The 21710-nt window shown below is 37.4% G+C and overlaps 1 protein-coding gene across 3 annotated transcripts in view; it reads right to left on the reverse strand.

Moving 5' to 3' along the window:
- Positions 1 to 1415: 1415 nt before the first annotated feature.
- The window catches only part of PDE7A (phosphodiesterase 7A), a 77834-nt gene continuing 57539 nt past the window's right edge, over positions 1416 to 21710 (reverse strand). For 2 of the 3 annotated variants that reach the window (XM_040545772.1, XM_040545773.1), the window contains 10 exons: positions 18037 to 18188; positions 16219 to 16282; positions 13982 to 14077; positions 10902 to 11002; positions 7898 to 8029; positions 7510 to 7601; positions 6751 to 6895; positions 5830 to 5926; positions 4889 to 4969; positions 1416 to 3526 (listed from right to left, as the gene is read on the reverse strand). In XM_040545772.1, coding sequence (XP_040401706.1) covers positions 3315 to 3526; positions 4889 to 4969; positions 5830 to 5926; positions 6751 to 6895; positions 7510 to 7601; positions 7898 to 8029; positions 10902 to 11002; positions 13982 to 14077; positions 16219 to 16282; positions 18037 to 18188 — 1172 coding nt within the window. In that variant the 3' untranslated portion in view covers positions 1416 to 3314. The remainder of the gene's footprint in view (positions 3527 to 4888; positions 4970 to 5829; positions 5927 to 6750; positions 6896 to 7509; positions 7602 to 7897; positions 8030 to 10901; positions 11003 to 13981; positions 14078 to 16218; positions 16283 to 18036; positions 18189 to 21710) is intronic. The other variant, XM_040545774.1, reaches the window with a different exon arrangement.

Here is a 21710-nt window from a genome sequence, read left to right on the forward strand (position 1 = left end):
CCTATTACACTCGTCTAAAACGAGAGAAAAACCCACACTAAAACCTTTCCAGTCTGAAAGGTTGATCTGAGGTGGAGGTGTTCAGTACTCAGGAAAACCAGAAACGTGGCAAGACAAGACGTAAAGCCACGGTAACAGAAATGCTGTACAAGAAAAAATAATCACAAAGCTGTCATCAAATAATTTATTTTATGCTTTTCTGTACCTTAATCTGTATCTTTCTACTTGAAATCTTTTATATACACATGCCACTGCTGACAGAAAAACCTCCCAAGACACAAGTACTCAAATGAGGACATTCACACGGGACAGATACCTCAGACATAAGCTAAGGGCCGTATCTGTCTCTCTGTGTTGGCAAATAGCATGGCCCAACAGCAGCAGATTCGCAGATTAAAACCAATTATGATGGGAAGCTGACATCCATCCCGTAACACGTTTCAGGACTCACATGGGCTGTGACTGGCTGTTAGCAGTTGTAACGCGTTAAGTACACTCCTGGCATATTAATGTTCTCGGTCTATACACAAAACAATTAGCTGCAGGAACGCTGACATCCAATGTAGACTTTTAGAAGGAATTTCGAGACAGTACTTTCAAGAGAGACATTTTTGTTTTAATTCAGTCAAGTGTCAGAAGCTTCCATGCACATTAATAAATGGGATTAGAACCATTTTTTTCAAATCCAGTGCTGTAGGAAAAGCCAGAAGCCCCTCCCTAGGAAAGCCGGCATAGAACAAAATTACTCACATTTTACTCCAGGATTTTGACAAGCTGTACTGGTCCCTATCAGAACAGATCAATCTAACGCTAAGATTGCAAAATGTTGAAGAATCGCAGGTTGTTTATAAATATTCTATGTAAGTATTGCTATATATGTATTTGTAAGTTCATTAACTTTCATTTCCATTAAAAATTCTTATTAAAATACAAGTATCCTGCAACAATTAGCAAAGTTTAAAGACAGCGCCTCAATGGCAATATAAACTGAGTCACATTTCTGAAAATGTGAGAATCAGGAGACATCAGATTCTGATTTTAATGGTTGTTTCGAAAGTATCTGCAGGCTCAGAACAGGTTTTATTTAAAAAACAGAGAAATCAGTACTTTTCCACGCTTAACCCTGCAAATCTGTACAGGCTGTAAGGAAGCTGCGCTGCAATCTCTCCACGGTGAATTACTCAAACACACAGCTACCTCCTCTTTGTTCCGGCAGCTCCGAAGAACTCTGGCAAGTACCACCACCCTCTTAAAGACAAGCTGTTAAAATAAGGCTTTTTTTTTTTTACTCTTACGTCACGTTATAACCCAAACTCACAGCACATTTGATCGTCTAGTGCAGTCAGACAATAGCAAGAACTTGCACTGGCAGCAAAGGAAGGAAGTCCACGCAGGTTCGAAAAAAAGTGGTTTCATTACAAATTTATTTCTTTAAACATGGCCACTTTGAGATTAATAATATTACTTCAGGGAACATGAAAGAGTAAGAAACAACTTAATTTTAGAAGGGAAACAAACAGCTAAGTCAGAATTTGCTTTTGAAACAGTGAAAGGCCAAGCTCGAAGATGCGATAAATTTTGGAGCATTAGGAGGACTAGTAGTTTCAAATCCAAAAAATGGGCTTAGTTTTACAGTGGAAGCTCACTGCAACCTCAGCTATCTTTCCATGACTCGGTCATAACTTAAATGTACAGGAGCATAACGTGAAAAGAACTTTTTTATTAATTAAAAGTTAACAGCAACAGGCACATATTAAAATGAATACGGCAAAGCCTTTACAAATGGCTTTACGCTGAAGCTCTCTCCCAAGAATGGCTGTTGCAACAAACTGTAAACAGAATTAATAAACAGTCTTTTACAATAAGAACAGGGAAATACAAATGAACTAAAAGAAAGCACCAGTTTCTCAAATCAGATTACAGTTGTGCTTACTGTACTTAAAACAATGTAAAACAAATTACAAAAATGGAATGTTTTAAGTTTAAAATTAGTCCTTTAATTTTGTCCTAAAAAACATTTTCTCCTTTTCCCATCAAAACCCCATTAGCGGGTAATGTTTCAGTAGAGGGAGGAATAAGTAAACAATGCACTTTTTTTATTTTTTACCTTTTTTTTTTTTCAAATCAAAAACAAATTTGGTCACTTAGCTTTGTGCATAGTTTAAGGCATCTGTAGCAATTTGTTACAGTTTCCTCCCCGATGTGGCTGTTCATGAAATTGTCACATTCTAAAAGAATAAATAAAAAAAAAAAAATGTTGCCGTTCAAACCCTTCCCAGCTCCCTCCCGCCCTCCCCCGCCCCAGACATACTCACACACCCACACATACACACACACTGCAGCGAAAGGGGCATTTGTACCCTTGTTCTGAAGGACACGCTTCCCATCCCACTTTATTTCAGATTGGCAAATACCCTGAGCTGATTATGGTGTTTAGACATTCCACCTTTTTCTTGCATGTGCAGTTCAAGTGTACAATGGTGAAAACAACATGCGATGTTTTCACTGCAGAATCGCAATGCAGTTCAGACGCTTCCCCCCCACCCCCACCCCTTCCCTTCCCAAATTCAGAAGTGTTTTCCGCTTTTAAAAAACTGCATTCCCATACAGCACTGGAGTAAAGCTTGGCTGTGCTCTATGATGAATGCTCAGTTCCCAGTGCACAAACAAAATTATGGCAAATGGGAGGCTTTTCTGGCATCCAAAGAAACAAGAGCTGCAGTCTCGGATTTGATCTTTTTCTTTTAAAAAAGCAAAAAACCCAGGTTAGTGGTTCCTTCACAGCCATGCGCAAAGGTTAAGTCTAGAACCAATAGTTTCAGAGTACATTTGTAAACATCAAGTCTTGCCAGAGGCAGCAGAGGATGGGCACTTCACATTTCCGTATTAAAACAGGGACTGAGTGGAAGGTATGCTTTGAACACATTTATGCAAGTCTTGCTAAATTCCAAGAAAGTGGAACGATCCATCTCAAGTCTTAGATTTGAAGACCAGATTTCAGATTTCACAAAAAAAAAAACAAAACAAAACATGTGGCACAATGAAGCTCTCGTACTGTTCCTTCAAGGCTCAGTCACTGCTGTGCTTTGCATATTCAAGGTTCCAAACGAAAACCAACTGAGGCATATGCATATTGCTCTATGTTCGGATCTTGCAGTTAAAAAAAATCAGGTTCAAATGGTCTGTGTCAAAGGAAAACTTGGAAATAAATAATGCTGGCATCATTTTACCAAAACCTCGGGCAGACAAGTATCTCCTTTAATCCAGCTGTGCAGATACCAAGAGAAGAGGCAGTTTTGTCATGAAGATTGAGGTCAGGACAATCGAGGTTCCTGAGGTAATATGTCTGAGTCCATTTCCTCAAAAGCGGGATCAACGTCATCACCACTGCTAGACTGTTCTCTCTGCACTCCCTTCCAGCTCGCCTTGTTCAGTCCCAGGTGGCCAAGCATCGTCTGCGACAGCCTGGTGTTCGAGAACCGGGCCCACTCCCCAAATAGCGGCTCCACTAAGTAGGTCATAAAACCTTGGAAGACAAGCAAACAAACATACCCAAGTGAAAAAACAGGAGAAAACCCACTAAACTTTAATAAAATTCAGTAAGAAATTAAACAATGCATAGGACTATTCAAATACACATTTAAAAAGTCATTTGACATTTAGGGCATCTTTACTAAATAATCTCTCAAAATACAAAAGATTTCACTGGTCAGTCAAAGGAGCAGCACTATATTGGATTACAAATTAGCCTGCTTTTTTTTCAGAATGACCAAATAAAGTAAAATATTAGAAAGGCTTGGGGGGAGGGAATCGAAGCTTCAGTAACTAAGTCACAAAAACTACACAAATCTTTCATTTAGACATGTAGGTTTTCTAAGAAATTGCCCCTTAGGTTATCTGAACTATATTACACAGGGAAAAAAATAAATAAAATGAAAACCTGGGTTCTCTTCACAATATTAAGCTGATTAAAAATACTGAAAAATACAATTAGACAAAATTTTAAACAAAAAGGACACAAAATACCAACAGATAAACATTTACATTTGTGTTTGTGCATATGCGTATGCGCAGCTATTTATAGTATCTAATTTCTGTGAACCAAAAATTGAATGGTAAGCCTACCAAACTGGGCTTGCTTAGATCTGTCAATTACAAAAATGTATAATTCTCTAACATTATATACCAAAGCAGCGCAGCTGATCAAACTTTTTTTAATCTTTAATTAACTTCAAGCACTGCTTCACAGTATATTTGTGGTTAAATTTATTGTTCTCTTTACTATTTTTAACTGAGTCCTATTCAATCTACTTAAAAAACTCCATTAAAACAAATAGAAAAAAAAAAGTAAGCCCTTCAGCTATTTCAAATTCAGCTAAAGATAGCAAAAAATACCGTAATGGCTATTCACGGTTCTCCATCAGATCCCTGTCCACCACCCTAGGTAAGGCTGTATTTAAAATGAATGCTGGCATTCCAGAAAGCAAACACCAGAGAGCTGGAATTGCTTTGCAGCAACCTCAAAAGGCACCAGCCACTGCACGGGCAAGGTGAAAAACTCCTCTTCTCAAACTGGCCAGCCCAGGTTAGGAAACGACTGGGCAGCAGCACAGGAAAAGTAACAGAGCTGCCTCCCATGCTCTCCCCGTTCGTTCTGTGAGGAAACGGCGACCTCAGTCTCCGGGACTGTACAGAACATTTTGTAAATACTACACTGAAGGGAGAAATGGTATAGCAAATTAAACAAATCAGAAGCAAAAAGTTTGTTGTAAAGAAGTGCTGCTACACACAGAGACCAGGTACAGCTTCCAGGAAACGTATGGAAAAGAGATGTTCTTTGATACACACCCTGAAAGGAATCTACTGAAATAAAGTGAATTGCAGTTACCAATCTGGATGTTGGCAATAGTTTCTGTCTGTCGGTCACAAAGTGGACTCACACCCAAGTGATATTTTTTTTCAATATCTCCTAAAGAAATAAAAGTATAATACAACTGTTAAGTCATCAGGTCCAATACTGCGTATTTTGATCACACAAGCAGTAATTCAAGAAAAACATCAGAGGTTTCCTGACGGATTAACATACTTCCTTGCAAAAACTCCTGCATTGCTGTAGAAACAACAAATTGAGTTTCTCTTGCTTTAGCCTTCACAAATTTCTCACTGAAGAGAATTTACGGTTCTACTTCCACGTAATCTCCATCTAGTAATAAGTTTCACATGCGTAGCACCAAATAAAAGTCAGTTCTCCATTTTTCATATCTATGCAAACTAGCATTTCTCAAATCAAGGCAGCTAAACTAGCCTTCAAAAAAAGAAGCTCAGTTTTAATTATTAAAAGAATTCAATAATAATGGGCAAAATTAATTTGTTCCACTTGTCAACTAAAAGCTTTATTAGCTGCTTATCACATAGTTACTGCTACTTACATGACTAAAAATCTCCTTCCTAGCTGTACCTGCTTACCAACAGGTCCTCACATCCAAACAAATTTTAAATATTGAGTATCTGGCAAGAATATATTTCAAAATTCACTAGGAACACATAAATGGAACCTAATTATTTATCTGAAGCACCTTCCCATCTGAAGGATCTATTGAGCCAGTCATTCCACATTCAGATTCTAAGCAGATTTTTCACCAGGTTTTATTTCCATGAACCATTTGCAAGAAATACAACCCAATAAAGAAGAAAATCCCACACTGTACTGTAAATCTCTATTAGTACTAAATATAAATCACTATTTATTTGCAGGCAGCTATGACTCACGATTGCTCTCTCCACAATATAAATACGTTATGAACTAACAGATACTTTACTGTTACTTGCCTTGATGGAAGAACTCCTCTGTTACTTTTTCACTCCACTGCTTACTCAGCTCCCAAGTCCGACATGGGTTACAAATATCAGCACACTTCAAAGCCATCTAGTAAAGTAATACACACTGTTAGGTCACCCTGCTTACCCCTGTCTCTCCAACAGCAACATTCTTAATTATCTATTTCCTGGCAGCAGATATTTTAAGTTTTGTCAATAACAAACCTACCTACCATTTGTGCTTCCCTCAAGTTTATGTTCCATAATCATACTTAAAAAACACTCAGGAAACTATCAGATCTCATTATCATTTCTGAGCAATAGGAAAATTGAGTCAAGTCAAAGTATTTCAGGGACACTACATTTAGTTTATTCAGTAATACAGGAGACAACAACGAATTCAGAAAAAGGAACTTCAGTAAAAGCAAACAGGATTTTGCATTTCTAGATCTGAAGTTCACATATTTATTAATAGTTTGCACAGGAAAGAACTTCTCATCTGTCCATTTTCTCTTACAGTCCACACAATTAACCTAGTCATAAAATTTTCTATGAAGTTGAAGCTGATGCTATGAAGCTGATTCACAACAATAGTGCTTTTTATTTTTTCCCTGAAGTACATTCTGACAAAGCATTTCACGGTACTGAGACTACACTAGAGTCACCAGAAGAACTAATTCTTGTCTTGAAGATGTATTTCTCCTTGGTTTAGTATCCAAGTTACCTACCAACATGTGAAATCACTTGTGAGAAGTAATGGGAGAGAGGGAGAGAAGTGGAGGGAACAAACTTTTTGCAATGAAACAGAATGACTAAGGGTATTTCTACTTCATTTTGAAAGTAAAAATATAGCCTAGAACTACTAGTATTTACCACTTCAATTTTTTTTCTAGTTAAAATCATATTTTCAAAAATATTAGCAAAAAAGGTCACCTGTAAAATGAAGTGACGATGGTTTGCGTCCTCTAAGCATAGGTCTCCTCTATCCAAGTGGGATCGGAACATGGACAGATACTCATTTTGCTGACTGATGTCTGTGGCAAGAATGAGATCACCTATCTGGCTTTCCATCAGCTGCCTGTAGTAATTAGCGATACCGAGCATTCAGACAGCATAGCAATTAAGAATAGCAGCCATCACTACATTTACATGTCTTCCTTATCATATTCATTATGATACAAATTCAAGTCACAAGCTTCCTGATCAGTATTTTCACAGGATGGTTTCTTTTTTTAATTTCTCTTCCTACAACAACCATAGAAATATCAGAACATATCAGCAGCAGCTTTCAGAAAGATGAAAACAGTTTTTAGCTTTTTTGTTTGTTTTTTCTTAAATACACACAAATTGTTTAATGTGTATTGATTGTTAAAGTAGGTGAAAAAGGTCTATTTTGAACTGCAATTGCAGTGACAGAATGAGAAAAGGCTGCCAGGTTTAATATAAATTAATGTAAACAGGTGCTTGACTACACGAACACATCTCTTCAGCGTGCTCACAGTAGGTGTTGTTTTCCAAATCTAACATTGCACCATGAACTCCTCTACTCCAGTAGCATGGTATCTGATAATTCTTAAAATAGATCTGAATGCAAAATGTAAATTATGAACTGCCATGCAATGTTTTATTCTTTCTTAAGTGACAGCTTACTTGCATCTTAAACTGATCTATATTATTTTGTATAAACCATACCTGTTTTCCAATGACATATGTGCAAATAAACCAGACTCTCTCAGCAACCCCACTGCTGATCTCCAGTGATGGTTCTCCAGTACTGAGGTATTCTGCAAATGAAAGAGGTATCACAGATGTCAATGACTTTAGGTCTTAAAAGGATTGAATAGCTTCACACTAAGAGCTGTACCACAGAGGGGGGTTTGGTTGGTTGGTTTTGAAGGGGATTAAAACTCTCACATCCTGAATACTTCGATAGCTTGCACATTTTTATCCCAGTGGCATGGAAACACTCTCAAATTCACACCTACAACTAGCTAAAGACATCGCAATTTATATTCCTTGTCTGTACTCCTCAGGAACTCTCCAAATCTGTTTTTCACAAAACAACCAATTTTCTCCTTACCTTATACAAAGTTGCTAAGTAATGGTTTGTTTTAATTAGGAAAGGTTGATTAACGCCTGGGTGATCCAAATCATGTGTGGCAGCTGCAATTAAACTGAGCAGAACATCCCATGGAGTTAAGGATTGGGAAAGCTGTAAGATAACAAATGTAATTCTGTCAGCAGTGCAAGCATACCCCCCTAAAACAGGTGCACAGGTGTCACATTTTTGGTTTTCTTTTTAGTAATTAAAAGCAAATAGGAATTCTGATGAAATTTAATGTTGTAAACCCAAGATTCCACTGATTCCCAAGTATTTTGCAGGGGGAAAAAAGCTACAAAAATTTCAATGGTTTAAGAATTCTTCCTTCTGAATGTCAAGGTTCAGTCTCAGAAAATGCTGGCACAGAAAACGGTACTTTCTGGTTGGCAATGAATTGCTATTTCTAAACAGATCCTGTTAAAAGCAGCAAATTCTTAAAGCGAGCTTTCTCTCATTTACCCAGTCTGTCTGTATGCACAGAGACTGCTTTAAATACATTCTATATTTTAAAAAAATACTGTCACCTTAGAAAGAAGCAGCTAACACTTTAGAAGCCTTAAGAACTATTCAGAGCAGATTTCTACTCTTTTGCACAATTTTATTTCAAAGCCTACTGGGAAAATAACTGAAGGAAGAAAGTCTGCTGAAGATAAATATTTTCGAGAAGCATGTGCATGTTAATTAATTAACTCAGCATTCAACTGCATGGTCTTCTTTTCACTGCTCTTAGATACTCTTCCCGCTACTACTTCTGGTTGGGAAGTTTGGGTTAAACTCAGTATCAATGTCTAGCTTGCATTCAAACAGAGGACAGTATGACCTGTACAAAAATGAAATGCAGCAAACCCCCTGCAAGGACAGGAGTTTATATTCCCTTTTGCATTTGCCGTCTATCACGTCTCATATATTTACAACGCATTTGGGTACAACGGAACCAGCAGCTATGTATGTTTCAAAAAAGTCCATACTACTACCAGCAGCATTAAAAAACTTTCATCATGAGTATTAAATGTATTCATCATGAATATGAAATGCTCACAGACTCCAAACTGCATGCCATAAATATAACTGATATGCGTCAGTTCTGTGACCTGTCTCACTGCCCCAACAACTGATCTGAGAGCAACACTGAGAAACAGTGGGAGTGGGTAAAGAGCCTCTAAAAATGTCCGTGGAACCAGCACTTATTTGTTTTTACTTCAGAAACAGAATAAAGAGGCATTGCTTTCAAAAGAATACCAAACTAGTGATAATTGGCATCAAGATAAATACCTTATCTCACTCTGGCTACAGAGTACTACAGTTTGCATTGATTTAATAAAAAGGACAGGATTTATTGCTGAGGATTGTGCACCCTCAGCAAGTTTGCAGATGACACCAAGCTGAGTGGTGCAGTCGATACAACTGAAGGAAGGGATGAAATCCAAAGGGACCTGGACAGGCTGGAGAAGTGGACCCACAAGAACCTAATGAGGTGCAACAAGTCCAAGTGCAAGGTGCTGCAGCTGAGTTGGGGCAATCCCAGACATGAGCACAGACTGGGAGAAGAACTCACTGAGATCAGCCCTGCAGAGAAGGACTTCGGGGTTTGGGCAGACAAAAAGTTCGACATAAGCCAGCAGTGCATGCTTGCAGCCCAGAAGGCCAACTGCTCCTGGGCTGCATCACCAGAGGAGTGGCCAGCAGGTGGAGGGAGGGGATTGTGCCCTCTGCTCTGCCCTTGTGAGGCCCCACCTGGAGTGCTGCGTCCAGGTCTGGGGTCCCAGCACCAGAAGGATGTGGGGCTGTTAGAGCAGGTCCAGAGGAAGGCCATGAACACGCTCAGAGGGCTGGAGCACCTCTCCTATGGAGAAAGGCTGAGAAAGCTGGGGCTGTTCAGCCTGGAGAAGAGAAGGCTCCGGGGTGACCTCATTGCAGCTTTTCAATACTTAAAGGAGGCTTATAAAAAGGATGGAGAGGGACTATTTGCTCAGTCAGATAGCAACAGGACAAGGGGGGATGGTTTTAAACTAAAAGAGGGAATATTTAGATTAGAGGTTAGGAGGAAATTCTTCACTCAGAAGGTTGTGAGGCCCTGGAACAGGGTTCCCAGAGAGGCTGTGGATGCCCCATCCCTGGAGGTGTTCAAGGCCAGGTTGGATGAGGCCCTAGGCAACCTGATCTAGTGGGTGGCATCCCTGCCCATGGATGGCGTGTTTGGTAGCAGGGGTGTTTGGTACTAGATGATCTTTGAGGTCCCTTCCAACCCAAGCCATTCTGTGATTCTATGATTTATCCCTGAAATTGTCTAACTCGTTTACAACAGACTGCCAGCAGACCAAGTAATATGAAGCAAACCCTGAACTAGCTCAGCTCCTTGAGGTCTGTCACACTGCATGTTTTCCTTCTTTGCTTTTCTTAAAAGGAAGTAAAAGCGTACTCTTGATGTCTTGCTATAATGTGCCTTTAGCAGAAGCATATTATTCATTAACACCAAAGATGAGCCAAACAAGAGTAACAGTAGTTTCTAGACTGGGAAAAAAAAAAAGGTAAAAAAACATGAATACACAGTTTATTATTGCCAGCTCTGACTCAGGCTGCAATTCCATGTAAATGTCTTTGGGCACAGCTCTATGCTAAACAGCTGCAAACTTAATCAATTTGCTCATCTGGTTCACAATGAAGTCACACAAAAAACAATGCCAGCTCAAAAGAAAAAAAAAAAAAGAAAAGCACACTACTAAGTGTGAAAACACAGCCTCAGCAACATGGAGATCTTCCCCTCTGCTCCTTTTGTCCTCCTGTTCCACCACCTGTTCAAAAAGTGGGTTTTGGGTTTGAGGGAAAGAGGCTGTTGTTGCCTTTTTTTTTTTTTTTGCTTTAAAAGGAGTGTATGTGCACATACAATACAGACGTGTATGTGCACACAAACCACTTATACACATGCAGAAATAAATATATTACTATATTTACATGTGATGTAAAATCGAGAATGCTCCCTTACCTTAGGCTCTTGTAAATAACAGTGCATGGCCTGAGTCACATCAGCAGCATGAACTGCATTATGATAAGGATTTTGACTGTGATAATCTTCTTGAACCATAACTGCAGGAAAATAACAAATATCCAAATTTAAATAAAATAGCAGTTTTTTCAAGTACCATTTTATGTCCTTGTTAGACACAGAAATATGCAATATCACAGGTTACACACACATAAAAGTGTCAAAGTCAATAAATTGTCAGTTGAACTAACACCTAGGTATAAAAGATTTTTATGTGAGCAAACTGTATTTTCTAAAAGAAATCAACTACATGTAAAGTCATCTCAGAGCAAAAATTACACAACTTGAAGTCAGTATATGATCTGAGATACTTTGACTTTAAGAACTTTCCGGGAAAGTCTCCCTTTGAAAACCTAGCCTGCCTGAATGTTGAGGCAACCTGGAATACAAAATGAAGATACTATTAAATGGAGCATCAGGATGGCTTAATATCATGCCTTCAAAGCAGAGGAATTAGGCAGCGTTTTATTGTCATATTAAGTGCTTTTCTTTCTCCTTCAGGAAGCAGTCGTGGGAAGACACCTCTACATAGTTTAGGCATTTTCTCATACTTTCACTCAAATAAATGTAAGCCTATGTACAGTTTAGAAAATAATTTAATTTAGACCATGGTCTGATTAACCACTCCTAGATTTACTATTTCTGATTTAACTTCTTCCTTGCTTTGCTACTCTCCTCCATCTTCCTGTCTTTCAGCACTGCAAGTAGAATATTTTATGTGGTTAAGCTAATGTGGATGTCCTTTAGAGTACAAGAACTGTAACGTTTAAAGGGATGGACGGAGAGAAGATCTGAAGTACAGCAATCAAATTATATTCTAAATTGCAGAGTTTTGCCTGATGATGCATTAGTTCTTTCAAGTAAACTTTGAAAGAACATTTTCCTGGCTGACTACAGGCTGTCATTCCCATCCAAATCTCTTTTCCTACTCAGCTTACAAGCCAGCACCGTCCATGTAATTGTGACTGTAATATTTAAGTATTACTGCCATGGTATTTCTGAAGATTTGTGGCTCATGAAAAGTTAAAGTACTGTAACCATTGTGTGATCTCAAGAGCATCCAATGCATAGTTGACACCTCATATGGACAATAATAAAGAAAAGCATCTTTGCACTCCATTAACCTGAGGTAGAACTCCCTTTCACATATTTTTTATGTTCACTGCATGACTGAAGAGGTCCTTGGCTTACTCCTCGAATTTTATGGATTCATAAGCTGGTCCTGTTTACTTGAAGTCCACAATTTTCCTAACTTACTTTAAGAAAGTAGACCTAGGATAGTATTTTGATTGTGATTTGCCAGAATTAGAATGGCACTTCAACCATATGTTTCTAGGAATGTAGTACCTTATATTTTCTCTCTCTGAGTCCGGAATAAGAAATTGAGAACAAACAGAAGATGACAGATCTCCAGGTAACTTTTGGAAATCACAGAAAGACCATGTGTGTATAGATATATACACATATAGATATGTAATATATATATACACACAAAAATAAAATGTCAAGATCCCATCAAGGACTAAACTTAGATTTCTCTCATTATTAAAAAAAATCCCAGTAAGTTCTCGAAGTGGATTTAGGGAATTTTCCTCACCAGGGAACACTTGAACTGTCTTAATCTTCTGGAATTTGATCTTCAGATTGCTTTGGAACAAGGTATAAAAGGTAGCAAAAGAATGATTTAGGTTCATGCTAATGAGCTGTATTTGGAAGAAAGGTTGCTTGATTGCACAGATGGGCAGGGACAGAGCTAAGAAATGTTTTTGTTACTGCTGTTAAGTAGAAGGCATCAACAAAAACAGGAAGGTGGTGAATTTCAATGTTAGAATAAAAATTTGCCTTCTTCCACAGTCTGTTTTAAGTAAAATAATCTTTTGCTAAATCTCAGCTAACCAGGAGGCAAGCAAGGTGACAAAGACAAAACACAGTTACAACGTGAGCAGCTTAAGACCAGATTTCTACAACTGCTTTCTTCACACTGCAATATATCAATTCCCAAGGTCAGCTGCTCTACTTTTTTGGAACTGGGAGGAGTTGAGTCCACTTTAAAACAACAGTAAAGTCATGACAGAACCGATAAAATTTATGAAGTAGAAAGAGAATTCAGTGATGAAAACAAAAGTATTCCCTTACTTGAAAGGGGAGAAAAGCCTTCTGAATGTGGTTTCTCTTCTCGTTAAATGACAAGCTTTGGAACCACAATATTGTTTTCTCTGAAGCCGTGAAAGCCTGCTAAGAGGGACCTGAAACCTCTTTCTCCTGCTCAGTTAAAAATCAGCATCCCACTCCACCAAATTAAATAAAAGTACCATCACACAAGAACCGAGTGAAGGACACCTCACATCAGGGTCTGTGTCTGGGCCATGAGGATGCGAAAAGACAGCTCCTTCAGCTGTCAAGTGGAAGTACCGCTTGGTTTGAATACTCCACTTCATATTTACAAATCTTCCTACTGAAGCACTGCACTGCCACAGGCCCAAACATCCTCGTAACATTGTCTCGTGCTGTCCGTCCGTGGAGGCAGTATGTCTGCGGTACAGTGAATATTTGTACAAGGGCTTGAACAAGCAAGAGACAGCATCAAATTGGCACTGTTAGGTATTGCCAACATGGGTATGATCAGCATAGTTAGGAAACTATATTGAGAACTTCAGAAATGAAGACTAAAACCTGACTGAAGATCACACCAAAGAAAGGAACAGTCTATCCTTTCTCAATAAAAATGCCACATGAATGAATTCACATATATTCCTGATGATTTAGATTTAACAAATACACCACAGCATCTGCTATGAAGCTACTCAACTTGTCAATACTTGCTTGATTTTAACAGAGATTTCTATACTCACAGAAACTTTGAGAGATTTTCTCTCAGTCAATGTACTTCAAATCACTGTACAATCTGGACTGGATCAGTACTCTTCAAACCTTATTACTAAACTATAACCAGCACTTCAATTAAAGTATAAAAATGCGGATAAACAGCAATATTCATCATAATAAAAAGCTGTATTTACCCAAAAATCTACGAAGTTTCATCGTATCTAACTGGAAGTGTTCAATTAGTCCATGAAGATTAAACAGATGAAAGGTTAAGCTGACTAGACTGTTTCCTAAAAATAAGATGAAAATACTAATTCATTGGAAGTCATGAAATCAGTGACTTTCACAAGAAATGTATTTCAAACAAATTGGTGACAAAAATTACACAAGCAGATTTCTCTAAACCAACTTAAGGTAAATACTTCAATTTTATTGCATAACAAGATTCCATCAGCTATCTCCTGTAGCAATCACCAATACTGTCCACTGTCAGCTGGTAAGAGGAAAATATTACCAAACATTAAAAAAGCAAAAAGTTTCAATGTGCAAATCTGTTAAAGCAGTATTCAGTTTTGTGGTACGTCGCATCACGATTTTTATAAACGGACACACAGGTTTAAAAGGAATACAAGAACAGTCAGGCAAACATAAAAGCCAGTCAACACTGTCAATTCGTGTACATTGCACATATGCAATCTTGTGTCTTTTCTTTTTGTGAAGCTACTCCTTACTCAACCCAAAAAACAAAGAAAAAATGTTTACATTTCTCTAGGAAATGTATACTATCACAAGCTTACAATGTACTTATACTCATGCCTATACTTATGCCTACTCATAGCTATAATATTACAATCACTTGCAGTGATAAAACAAACAGAACTGTACGAGCCAGGGAAATAACCTGCATGCTTACTGTTTACTTGAAACAGCTTGCAGATTATTTGTATTTACTCTGCAAACAATACGTAATGGTGGATTACCTAGTTCTGGTACATTTACTCTGACAATCTTCATTTAGCAGGAATTAGGGAACATAGCATGAGCAGAAACTGAGGTACAAAAAGACAAAAATGTCTGCTAAATCTAGCTTATTACTAGGCTTGACACGTGTATGCCACTTCCTCACAGTAAGATAAACAATTCTTCAAAGAACATTTACTGAGTAGCGTATTTCTCACAGGCTCATCCAGGGCTGCTCATCCAGCAAAGCTTTGTATACAGCATTCTCCTCTTAAAAACTTTCAAGAACAAGACTGCCTGTTCAAAATGTTCTCCTAAAATGACTAAATTAAAATGCAAAGAGGATAATATAGAAAGGCTCCCACAATAGAAGCTGTACTGACAGTAATTAAAAGGTATCCGAAAAAAGCGTATTTAAGATAGAGAAGGCCCCATATAGAAAGGAGGACTTTAGTTTATCAGAAGGGAGTAATCTGATCTGAAATAAACTATGCTTATAAACAATTTAGCTTGCGCACCCAACTTTTTTCATTCAGTTAATCAGAGCTTATAATTACCTACATAAACATCCTATCTGTACGAATGCCCACTGTTTTCATTTTTATATCCGTGCTTTGCATGAAATGAAACTGTGAGGATACTACTTTTACTGTAGGTTAAGCCAAGCGTCCTTTTAACAAAACAGCAGAGAAAATTATCTTTTGGTGCCATGTTTCCTTTCTGAACTTCGTTTGTTTCCTCTTGCCAAGCTTTAAGCACACTGACTGCATCTCTGCTACCAACTCCTCTTGACTGATGAAAGAACTGCAGCAGCTGCTCTTCATTCACAGCCCAGGCTCCAAGAGCTTTCCACACTGGCACACATGCCTGTCTCCTTGGTGTTGGACTCATCTCCTCCTCCCATTCTATTCAAAATCCAGTTTCCATTGCTGCATATTACAATACAAGACTTCTCCCTATTCACTACAGCAGCCTTTCTCCCTTCCAGCACATTTACAAATCTCTTTTGTAACTGGCTGTCTACTAAAGAGTAGTAATAGTTTCTCAAGTAATTAAAACTGTTCTACCCAACATTCAATTTATCCAAAAAATAATTGCTTAGTGAAACTGACCTTTTGGACACAGACGTAAATTAACAGCATTCCATAATGTTTTTTAAAAAGATTAAATTAGCAAAGTTAATTGTCAATTTACATCAAATTACTACTTACAGTACAAAAAGAGAAAACAGCACCTGCAAAGTACAATGGCCTCTTCTACAAATCAATGATTATTATCAGTACTGACAGTAATGGCATTTTAACGGAGTGACAAGGCAAACTAGAATTTAGATTAAGGACTACTAAATCAAAACGGTACCTGATGAAATCTGTGTTTTTGAGCGAACAAGCAATCACATCACAACATAAGAGCAATAGCTGAATTATGTTAAGAGATAAAAACACAAGTGAAATAGAAAAACTAAACTCACCATTTGTCAGTCTATCAAAAAGAAAAATATCAAAATTCCAGTTTCCAACCTTCTCCAGCATACACTGAAAGAAAACACAAAAGCTGTAACTTTGTTTTCCTCAGCATATGCCTATCTTCCCATAGCCCAGAGGAAATATTTAAGATTTCAGACTGATATAAATCTTAAGAATCTCAATATAAAAAAAATAGTATTAAAAATGATTGTCTGATTACTGGAAAACTTTAACATGTGCCTCAAATTATAAAACTGAAATATAAGAAGCGTCTTGACAGTATGGGTTTGAGATCTCCCCTTCATACTCTTAGTCATTTGCTTAAAAGAAGTGACACAATTTTAAAACAATTAGGTTATAAACAGAAGCAGTATGACAGAATAACTCTGTTTAGACAAAAAAAAGTTGAGACATCTTAACAAAGGCCCACACTTGACATTTCACGTAATCTTTTTAATAGATGTATGGATCACAAAATACTGTAAGATGACTTCCAATGCTTTGTTTCAGAATCTCTTCCAGATTTTTGCAATGCATTAATAGTTAACCCATGAGTAGTCCTTTATCTTATTTTCTCTCTTTCCCTTTTTGTTCATACAGAAGAAAAAGTATCTAGATTTTTTACTAGGAATATAAAACAAGCTTATAATTTCTTCCTAATAAACTTGCTTTTCACTTAGCATCTCACTGGAATTGCACTTCACAGCCACTCCACACAAACTATTTTTTCACAAACATGGATGAAGAGCAAAGCACATTCTAGTCCTCAGAGTCCAGCACGTTTTTAAAATCGATACTTGCTTTCTCATGTTCTCATTAAATTAGTAGCTGTTTTGTGATCCTGTTGCTATGTCCTAGTTTTTCCTCCACCAGCCATTAAAATTGAGCTACCAGAAGAAATAAACAGCATTAACAAGATGTTTCTGCTGTTAAATTACATATATATTTTTAAATCCATCCTCAAGGTTATCAGATTCTTCCTATACTGCAGCCTGATCACTTTGAGTATCAGACATGCGGTATTATAAGGATATTTATTCTTTTCTGCATCAGGGTTCCTAACAAAAAGTATTATACACAATCAGTAGAAAGACACAGCCTTTGGGCTCTCAACAACCTGTAAACTTGGCCTGCTCATTCCCCTTCGGCATCCTCTGTCACCAATTCACTAGCCCTTTATTCCGGTAACAATTTTTTAGTATTGCCTGTCTTCCGAGCATGCTTTACCTGTACTATAGCATGAGTATATTACAGATATCATACTTTTCTAGAAGAACTGCATATAAAAAAAAGTCATTTTGGTGTAATATTCTTCTGATAACTTCATTTACTACATTTTATTAAGCTTGCAGTAGTAGTCAGTCACTCCTTCAGACGGTCATTAAAATCAGAAATCTGATTTTAAAATCTGATTTTAAAATCTGAAATCAGACTAAAAAGGAAAAGGGGAGGGAGAGTAAGAAGTTGCACAAATTGTTCCATTACATTTCTTAAATACAGATACATTCTCCTTCCTTCACTTTTTTCTTCAATTATTACAGTGCATCCTTGATTCACTAGACTTTAAAAAAAAAAAAAAAACGCAAGCCACGTAAGCTCTAAAAATTATCCCAGCAAACTCGAAGGAGGTGAAGGAGTTTGTCAGAAATCGCATAACTTTGGCTGGACTTTTTATAAAGTATGCACAAAACATATATAAACACAAAAATACATGCTTAAAAACTGTATTTCCTTGCACTGCCTCTTAACATGAGGTCATAATATGCAAACAAATATTTTAAAGACAAACTTGATAAAACAGAGATAAAAATTAAGCAACCAACCTTTGCTTGTCCATTATAATCATCATCTAAAATGTTTGAAGAATTCGGAACAGTGATACCACGGAAAAAACGGGAAGATCTCAGGTATCGCTGGAAACTAAGCAATCTTCTCACATTTCTTGCAGACACAGACACTTCAATTTCAGAATTTGCTATTAAAAAAAAAAAAAAAAAACAAGAAAATAAATACTCTCTCTAAAAAACCTTTACCAAGAAACACTGTTCAAGGACGTTTGGTACAACAATTGCACTGCCTTTTTTTTTCTGGTGTATCAAATGTTTCAGCCATGAACAGAGATCACTATGAATAGTAAATGCAGAGATATGGCTTAGAAAAGAAAGTTTTCCATTTAAGCATCCTGTGAAGAAAAACAAATATTGAAATCATAGATGAAACGTTTCGTTCTAAGGAACACTGTTACTATTCAAACAGAAATATTACAGAATTGTGCAAAAATACAAATATTGCAAGCAAGTTCCTTTTGGAAAACTGCTGTCACATATGCACATCTAATCCATGCCCCTAGCAAATCATCTTAGATACATATACCATCTAAATAATGTGTTGATGCAGGAGTTAAAAAGCGATTTTGAGCATCTACAAATAACACACACACAGATTTTAAAGCTCAGAAATTTTCTTAATTTTACTAGCAAAGTTTTAACACACAACTATTTTAGGTGCTTTTCCTGATGATTTTACCCAGAACCTCTCCTCTGGAAAAAAGAGAAACAATCACACACTGACCTACATTTCTTCTCACAGTGTATCTAATTTCCTTTCTCAGTACAGTGTAACAACTACAGAACGTATTTGTAGTCTCCTTTCAAAGAATAATCCAACTATTTTGCTTTACTTTTATTAGACTAACCAGCTTAGCTATCCAAAGGACTCATGCTAGCTTATGACCACTTTCCCTTGATACGGTTAAAGGGTCCGTCTGTTTGTTTCAGAAACCTGAAGATCAAAGTACATATAGCTACCATTTCTTTGCAGTGTTCCAGATATTTCCAGTTTGAAATATTTATGGCCAAACTTCACCTTCACTTTCTTTCCAGGATTACTCCAAACAGTAGTTCCACATAACCAACAGTCAATAATTTTGACGTTCCTTCATTTTGTCCAAAAAGATGTATATTAAAAAGAAAAGAACACATTAAGATAGGAAGTAGAAGTAAATGCACTGTTTTCCAAAAACACAGAGCCTCAAAAACAACATGAACCCAACTTACATAATAAAGACTTCTTGACCTTCCACAAGCAAGGCATATTAGAAATCAGTGAAATAAACCATTGTAGTATTTGTTGTAACGCCCAGCCTAAAATATGTTAGAGACAAAGGTGTGGCCTTATTAAGGACCTAAATTAAAAGCCTCGATGGTTTGCAGTGAGAGCAGTTTGATTCTGTGCAAGATAATGCTTTAATTGTATAAATTGTTCTCCCTGCAGAAAATACACCATTCTTTCTGCTCCACATTACCTCCTTGATTTATTTCCAGTCTACACTAATAAAACATCTCTGAACAGAACAGAATTACACTAACATACAGTATCTGAAGTGCAGTAACATTTTATTTAAATTGCTGTTAATTCAGACAATTGATTGGACAAAAGTGGAATCATCTTTCAGATGGCTGAAAAGCATCAGGTAGTTTATCAGGACACTGAAGTTCCCACCATTTTTAAAGAGTACCACAGACAACTTCAAATGAAATATTTTTCTCCAACTCATCACAATTAAGGTCAGGGGCTCTTCCTCTGAAGACACTGATACACATATAGCCAGGTTATGTAAGCAGGTGTACTACGTATGATAAATTTGCTTATAAAACAGCATTCTCACATACAGAAGGCAAATCGATTCTGTCATGATGCGTTACCATGCCAGTATTTTTAACCGAGTTTGTTAACATCAAGGTACAGTCTGAGGCACCGTCAATCCTGCAGAACACAGAAACAGGCAGCAATGTAACTGTTCCTGCTAACAGAGCATAGGTTTCCAAGTTCTTCCCTCTTAATCTTGACCTAGTTGCTTAAAATCCAAATTTCAGACCTGAGGTCATTCGGTTTGAAATAAAACAATATAAAATGGTTACATTTTGGTCACGGAATTATCTAAAATGTCCACAAATCCATATACAAAGTCCAGGAATTTCACTAAATCTCAGTAAAACAACATACTTCAATAGAAAAAATCTTCCAGAAGTACAAATAGTTTTCTTGATCATAGGAAGTCTTTTTACAGATCTGTAGTTAACAAAAAGCTACTTCTGATGTCATGCTACAAGTACCTCTTTCATAGACGCCACTCAGTCTTTGGTGGAACAGCAGCACAGTGTAGGTAACACAAGTAAAACAAATTTTTAACAGCAAAGCACAAAACAGAAAACAAAACATGATCATTCAGCTGTCTGTCCCTACGTCCCACCTATTTTCACATTTGTAAGTCATTTGAGGGAATTTGCACAAATTTCAATAGTTTTTCTCACTATGTGGGTACAGAAAAATTAAATTTTCAAAGGAAATGCAGTTTCCTGTGAAGCTGAACAGTCATTACACTTTACTTTGCAATACACTAGTGAGATTCAACTTCAAAATAATTTTCACCTCTAAATTATCAGTTTGTACAGTTTATAAACCACGACCTTTACATATGATTTTATTCCTCCCTCTTATATAGTAAAAGAAAAAAAGTCCAGCCTCCAACCATTTCGTGGTTCTGGAAAGCACTGCTGCACCTGATGTAATTCAAGCAAGCTACAACAAAGCCCACTTCATTCCAGCTTTCTAGGCAGCAATACTGCTATTACAGCCCCACAAAGTGGTTGGAGGCTGGAAGGGACCTCTGGAGCCATCTGGTCCAACCCTCTGCTCACGCAGGGCCACCCAGAGCAGGCTGCCCAGGCCTATGTCCAGGTGGCTTTTGAGGATCTCCAAGGAAGGAGACTCCACAACCTCTCTGGGCAACCTGTGCCAGTGCTCGGTCACCCACACAGTGAAGAAGTGCTTCCTGTGCATGTGCCGGTGCCTTGGGGCTGTTCCTCCTGAGGTGCAGGACTTGGCATTTCCCTTTGAACTACTACTCATTCCACATGTGTATCCCCAGTTCAGCTGAAGGTACTAACAGCTCAACCAAACATCCCACCATTTAGATCTCCAATGATTAGAGTAACTTCCAAATGAGAGATTTTGAGCCTTTCCAGATTCTGCACTTCCAGAATACCCGATTCAAGGGGACTACACCAACCCAGAAAGTGAACTGATCTCCCTAAAATAGTTAAACATTTGATACGGAATGATTTGGGATAGGTGAGTCAGATGTGGAGGTTTGACAGGTAATTAATTTAAAAAGGAGGCTGAAAAAGAAAATAGCTAGCTTTCAAGGAAGAAAATTTCAAGGAAGAAAAAAAAAAGATTTTTAAGCTGCAGTAACACTGATGGCATCCATAGTTGCAGCTCCCTTTTTGTCAGAAAGTATTATTATAAAGGATAACATAGAAATAAAAATAAAAAAATAAATCGTTTTGTGAGTTCTGGAACACCAGCAAAGACAAGTTCATGGGAAGGACTGGTAAAGCCTGAATGATGCAACAGTGCAATAGAAACTTGTTTTCCCTTTATATATATGATTAACATGTAGTTTTATGACTAATGATAGAAGAGGGTGGGCTGA

The sequence above is a fragment of the Cygnus olor genome, chromosome 2 (assembly GCF_009769625.2).
Source record: "Cygnus olor isolate bCygOlo1 chromosome 2, bCygOlo1.pri.v2, whole genome shotgun sequence".
In the NCBI taxonomy this organism is placed as follows: domain Eukaryota; kingdom Metazoa; phylum Chordata; class Aves; order Anseriformes; family Anatidae; genus Cygnus; species Cygnus olor.